Genomic DNA, 4,795 nt, shown 5'->3' with positions numbered 1-4,795 from the left:
GGAGGAAGGGAAGAAATGGTTCTGTCTGTTGGTACTGAATGCTCTGGGGTGATGTTTATACACTCACGCGATAGTAAAATATGTGATGATCAGTACTAAGGAGGGCTCAACCAACCAGTCAGAATGGATGTGAGCAGCAGGGCTGGATACAACTCCTTCCGAGTTGCAGTTATCTCTTTGGTTGCTGGGTCAAAAGCAGGCAATGTGGAGCTTTAGGCAGGAAATACTTCAGGTTTTTTTTTTTTTTTTTTTTTTTTTTTTTTTGAGACAGGGTCTTGCTATGCAGTTCAGGCTGGTCTGAAACTCGCAATGATCCTCCTGCTTCAGCCTCCCAAGTGCTAGGATTACAGGTGTGCACCACCATGCCCAGCGGCAGGAGATAGTTTAAATCAGCATATTTTTGTTTGTAGTACATAATGATTACATTCCTAGGGGGCAGTTGGTACATGTATATAACACACCTTAATTGTTACTGGTCTATTCAGCCAGAAGTCTTGATAGACTAGCATAAAGTACAAGATTTGAAAGCAGCTCAGTATCTTTTAAGTTAGTGTTATGGCTTGTGTCTAGATGTCCCCCCAAAGCCTCATGTGGCCATAGGTGGCTGGATCTACAGTGTGTTTTTGATTCATGAGGCAATGCTAGGATTAAGTGGGCTAGGATTAAAGGTGGTTGCTTGCTTTTGCTGTCTTCTGCTGGCTACAGATTGATTCTCTTCTATGTTCCCCCTCTGCCATGCCTCCTTGCCTTGGAGCCAGCTGATTATGGACTGAAAGCACAAACTGTGAGCTAAATAAACCTTTCTCCTTTTAACTTTGAGTGTCAGGTATTTTGTCTCAGCAACAGAGAAAAGTAACTAAGACATTTGGTCTTTGTACCTAGTACCATTCTACAACTATGAATGTCTATTTAGTGCTTTGTATAAGGAGACACATTCTTTGACACTGGACATCTTTTTAAATGATTACAATTTACAATTTTAGTTGCTGTATGGCCTTGTAAAATTACTTAATTTCTCTAGGTCTGCTTCTTTGTAAAGTAGAAACAATCATGTTTACTTCATAAGGTTGCAGGTAAGATTAAAGTGCCTGTAACTTACTATTGTGCTGACAAATGAAATTTTCAATACATGTGTTTTCTTCCCTAAGACTTTTTTTAAGCAATTAATTATACAGTTAATTAACTAATTATATGGGATTTATCATGCTCTAAAATCTAAAAATACTGTTTACATGTACTTTTAGAATGTAAAATGTATGACAGAGGAAAAACACGTGTAGAATGTTACAGGAAAAAATATGCCCAGACCTTGTAAGAGTTGTATCTTACAAATACTGGTGTTTATGTATTGGTATTTATGTACTGCCACTTTTTAAAAAACATCTATAGTTTATATAAATTTGCAACTATAAATTAGGAGAGCAAATTTATGGGAGGTAGAATTTGGTTTGATCTTTACCTCCTTGTGGAAAGCTTGTGACTTTTACTTTAAATAGCAAGAGGAAATGAAAGTTGCTAATCCTTTGACTTTAAAATAGAAAGATTATCTGAGTGGAACTGCAAGTGGCAAAGAAAGGCCGGGGGTTGGTCACACGGAAGTAACGGAGGCAGGGGGAAAGGCTTGTATAATGAGTGGAACTTGGCACATCACCCTGGCTTTGAAGATGGAGAAGGGGGTCATGAGGCAAAGAATCTGACTGAACTGCAGAACCTAGAAAGAGCCAGCAAGAAAGTAACCACAAGAACTGGTTCTGTCAGCAGTCTCAGCAAGGAAATGGATTCTCTCTTAGAGCCTCACAGAGTGCAGGCTGACAGCATGCACGTTAGTCCCTGGAGATCTATATCCTATTTTTGACATAGAGAACTATATGATTATAAATGTATACAGTTTTAAGCCACTAAAATTGTGGTAATTTCTTACAGCAATAATACTAAATGAATGCATTAAAAATGTCCTATTTTTATTTTCCTTAAATCAAAGTTTATCCTTATTCTGCTGGACCAGTGTGATTCTCACGGAGGCCCTTTTCCCTGCTAGTGACATGTCTCCTCCTCCCACAACACCAAATACTGGAGTTGTCTTCTAATAGCCCCCACCCCAAGGCAACGAAACACAAAGGTCTGGTTATCTACTTGGGAAATAATAAAACATAACACCTCCCTACGTTAACTTGCCACTGGTACACTGGTTGTTTCTCTTAAAGGGCATTTTGCTCTCTTCTCTGGTTTCTCATAGTCTTTGTTCTAATATCTGGGTCTGCCCCACGCTTACAACCTCAGTTATGTTCCTTCAGTCTTCTCAGGTCAGAGCTGATAAAACTGGGTACTGGGAGAATTTCCTGCTTCCTAGAAAAGTGACTTCCCTCTGGGTGGGAGCTTGTTGCTGTTTCTAAATTTTTTGGTATGCTGAGGTTTGCACATCAAAGGTTTCTGTATGATAGGCACACGCTCCATCACTGAGGTACTCATCTAGCCCCTGGGAGTTTTTTGGGTCACCTTCTGGGAGAGTGAGCTTACAGGACTTTTTCTCTACAGAGAAGCAAAGATAAAGCAGGAGACCACCTAATGTATCAATGAAGATATTCTATGCAAACCAGAGATGATAAAAACCTGAAACACAGCAGAAGCAAGGGGAGAGATAAATGGTTGGATTTTGAATCCTTCCAAGGATAGAGCCAATGATCTGATAAGGCATGTTACAGAAAAGCCGAAGACAAATAGGTTTATCGGACTCGTTTGCTGTATCAGACCACTCTCCTGGGAGTCCAGAGAAATCCTAAATGCTGTGAGCATATTTCAACCCTTCCAACTGCAGATGAGTGGCTCTCTTTGGTTTAAAACGTTATGGAAGAATTTAATTTTGGCAATTAGCTGGTTTTCTAACATAAACTTGCAACCAGATTTCACTTTCTAATTAATTTTCCTCCATATTAGCTTCTGGGTTTTATGTATCTCTGAATCCAACTGGTATAAGTGCCAGTTCTCTCTCCCATTCTACATCCATCACCAGATGGATGTTCTAGCCTTTTTCTTTTCTCCACTTTCCATACTCCAAAAGGAAGGATGTTTCCAAAGGAAAAATGCAGGATAGTTACAGACAATAGCTTTGTATTAGTCGATTTACAAATTCAGTTTTATTATGACTGAAAAATCTAACAGTGAAAAAACCCCCGCTTTCTTCAGAAAATATAATATTGCTATACTACTGTTAGTGGTAAGTCTATTTTTTAATCCTTTACAGGTAGGGAATCAAGATACTCGGGGGTTGCAAAACAGTTATCATGACAGATAAAAACCAGTTTGTTTACACTGGTAGAATGGATAGTCAGAAACAGGAGAACTTGGAGCTCCAGGGGCAGAATTGGTCAGCGTGCCACACTTATACAGAAACAGGAAAACCGAATGAGCCACTCTTTTTTCTTCATTCAGGTGTGGGCACCACATGGCTCAGGTGATTACCCTTGTTTCAGCTTAGGAGACTGATACCCCAGGCGGGAGATCATTAGTTCCGACACCTGCGAGACCAGAGAGAGCGGGGAATGGAGGCACCTGGAGTCAGAAGTGTCTGACCCTTTAAATACTGGGAGCCTAAGTTGTGTTAGGGCTCCCTCTTGCTTTTGCCTGTTCCTGCTACTGTCCTAAGATCTTCAATAAATGTAGCTTCCCTACTACTACGAGGTGTGCGCTTGGCAATTCTTTCCTGGCCAAGGACCTAGACTGGTATTTTTGGCCCATTTAACTGTAAGAGAAGTAACAAAGTTTTCATAATAAATGACACTAGCACTCACTTTGGGAAAGAAGTACTTCTGCCTTTATTGCAAAGGAAAACTTAATTTTGGCTATTAAAAATCTGATATACAGGGCTACACTGTCGTTATCCAATATCTGTAAAAACTTGGGCAAGTAATTAACTTTTCTAGTGCCTGTTTTCTCAGACACAAAAACTACTTGTATCTCGGGTTGGCCCTCCTGTTGCCTCTTGTTCTCAGGGCCTCAGACGAATTATAAAACTCCACTTTATACATATTTTGTGTCTAATTTAAAAGTATGTTAGACTCTTAAGAAGAAATAGCCAAGTACAAGGCACAGGACAGTTTCCTGCCCTCCCAGGTCAAGAAACTCTCGTTTTCTGTGGGTACAATCTCCCGTTCGCTATGAAGGACCTCGGCTACTCCAACTTATGTGCATGCACCGCCCCAAAGAATCCCCCAAATTCTTAAGCCGCCATCATAAGGCAGGAAATGCACAATTCCATTGTATCTTTACTTTTGAAGGGTTTAAGTGAAGGGAATTACATTCAGGTGCTTTCCGAGAAGCCTCCACTACTGAGCCCAACGACTTCACCTACTTTCACCTCCAACACCACCCAGCTACGCGCTCCTTCCGGGCTCCAGGTGAGAAGACCGACGGGACATCAACCAATGGGCTAGCTCCTTCTCCACGGCAGGGCGGGACTTCAGCCCAGCGTCGGAGGCCCGCCTCTATACGTGCTGTGCGTGCGTGCGTGCGTAGCACCGTGCGGCGAAGGCCGTTTCTCCAGCGCGTGGCGCCCTCCGGCGGCCGCGAGTCCTCAATGCGACGGCCCGACCTGAGCGCCCGCCATGGAGCCGCGGAGAGAGGCGCGAACCCCTCGGGACACGGTTGCGCGCCCGCCCGGGGTCTCGACGACGTCGGTGAGGGGCGTGGAGGAGCGGCGGGAGGGCGGTGCCTCGCCGGCAGCGCCAGCTTCGGACCCGGAGGCGGACTGCGCGAGCGCGGACGGGCTGTGGGTGCTGCCCGTGGAGCCCATAGCGCG

General features: G+C 43.2%; 1 protein-coding gene across 1 annotated transcript in view; it reads left to right on the top strand.

Annotated features, from left to right (window-relative positions):
* Window positions 1-3,114: 3,114 nt before the first annotated feature.
* The window catches only part of Dtwd2 (DTW domain containing 2), a gene marked incomplete in the record, with an annotated part of 112,120 nt that continues 110,439 nt past the window's right edge, over window positions 3,115-4,795 (top strand). The window contains 1 exon segment of the mRNA XM_013506983.1: window positions 3,115-4,789. Coding sequence (XP_013362437.1) covers window positions 4,602-4,789 — 188 coding nt within the window.

The sequence above is a fragment of the Chinchilla lanigera genome, unplaced genomic scaffold, assembly GCF_000276665.1.
Source record: "Chinchilla lanigera isolate Chin_1 unplaced genomic scaffold, ChiLan1.0 scaffold00007, whole genome shotgun sequence".
In the NCBI taxonomy this organism is placed as follows: Eukaryota; Metazoa; Chordata; class Mammalia; order Rodentia; family Chinchillidae; genus Chinchilla; species Chinchilla lanigera.
This window is presented reverse-complemented; position numbering and strand designations above follow the sequence as displayed.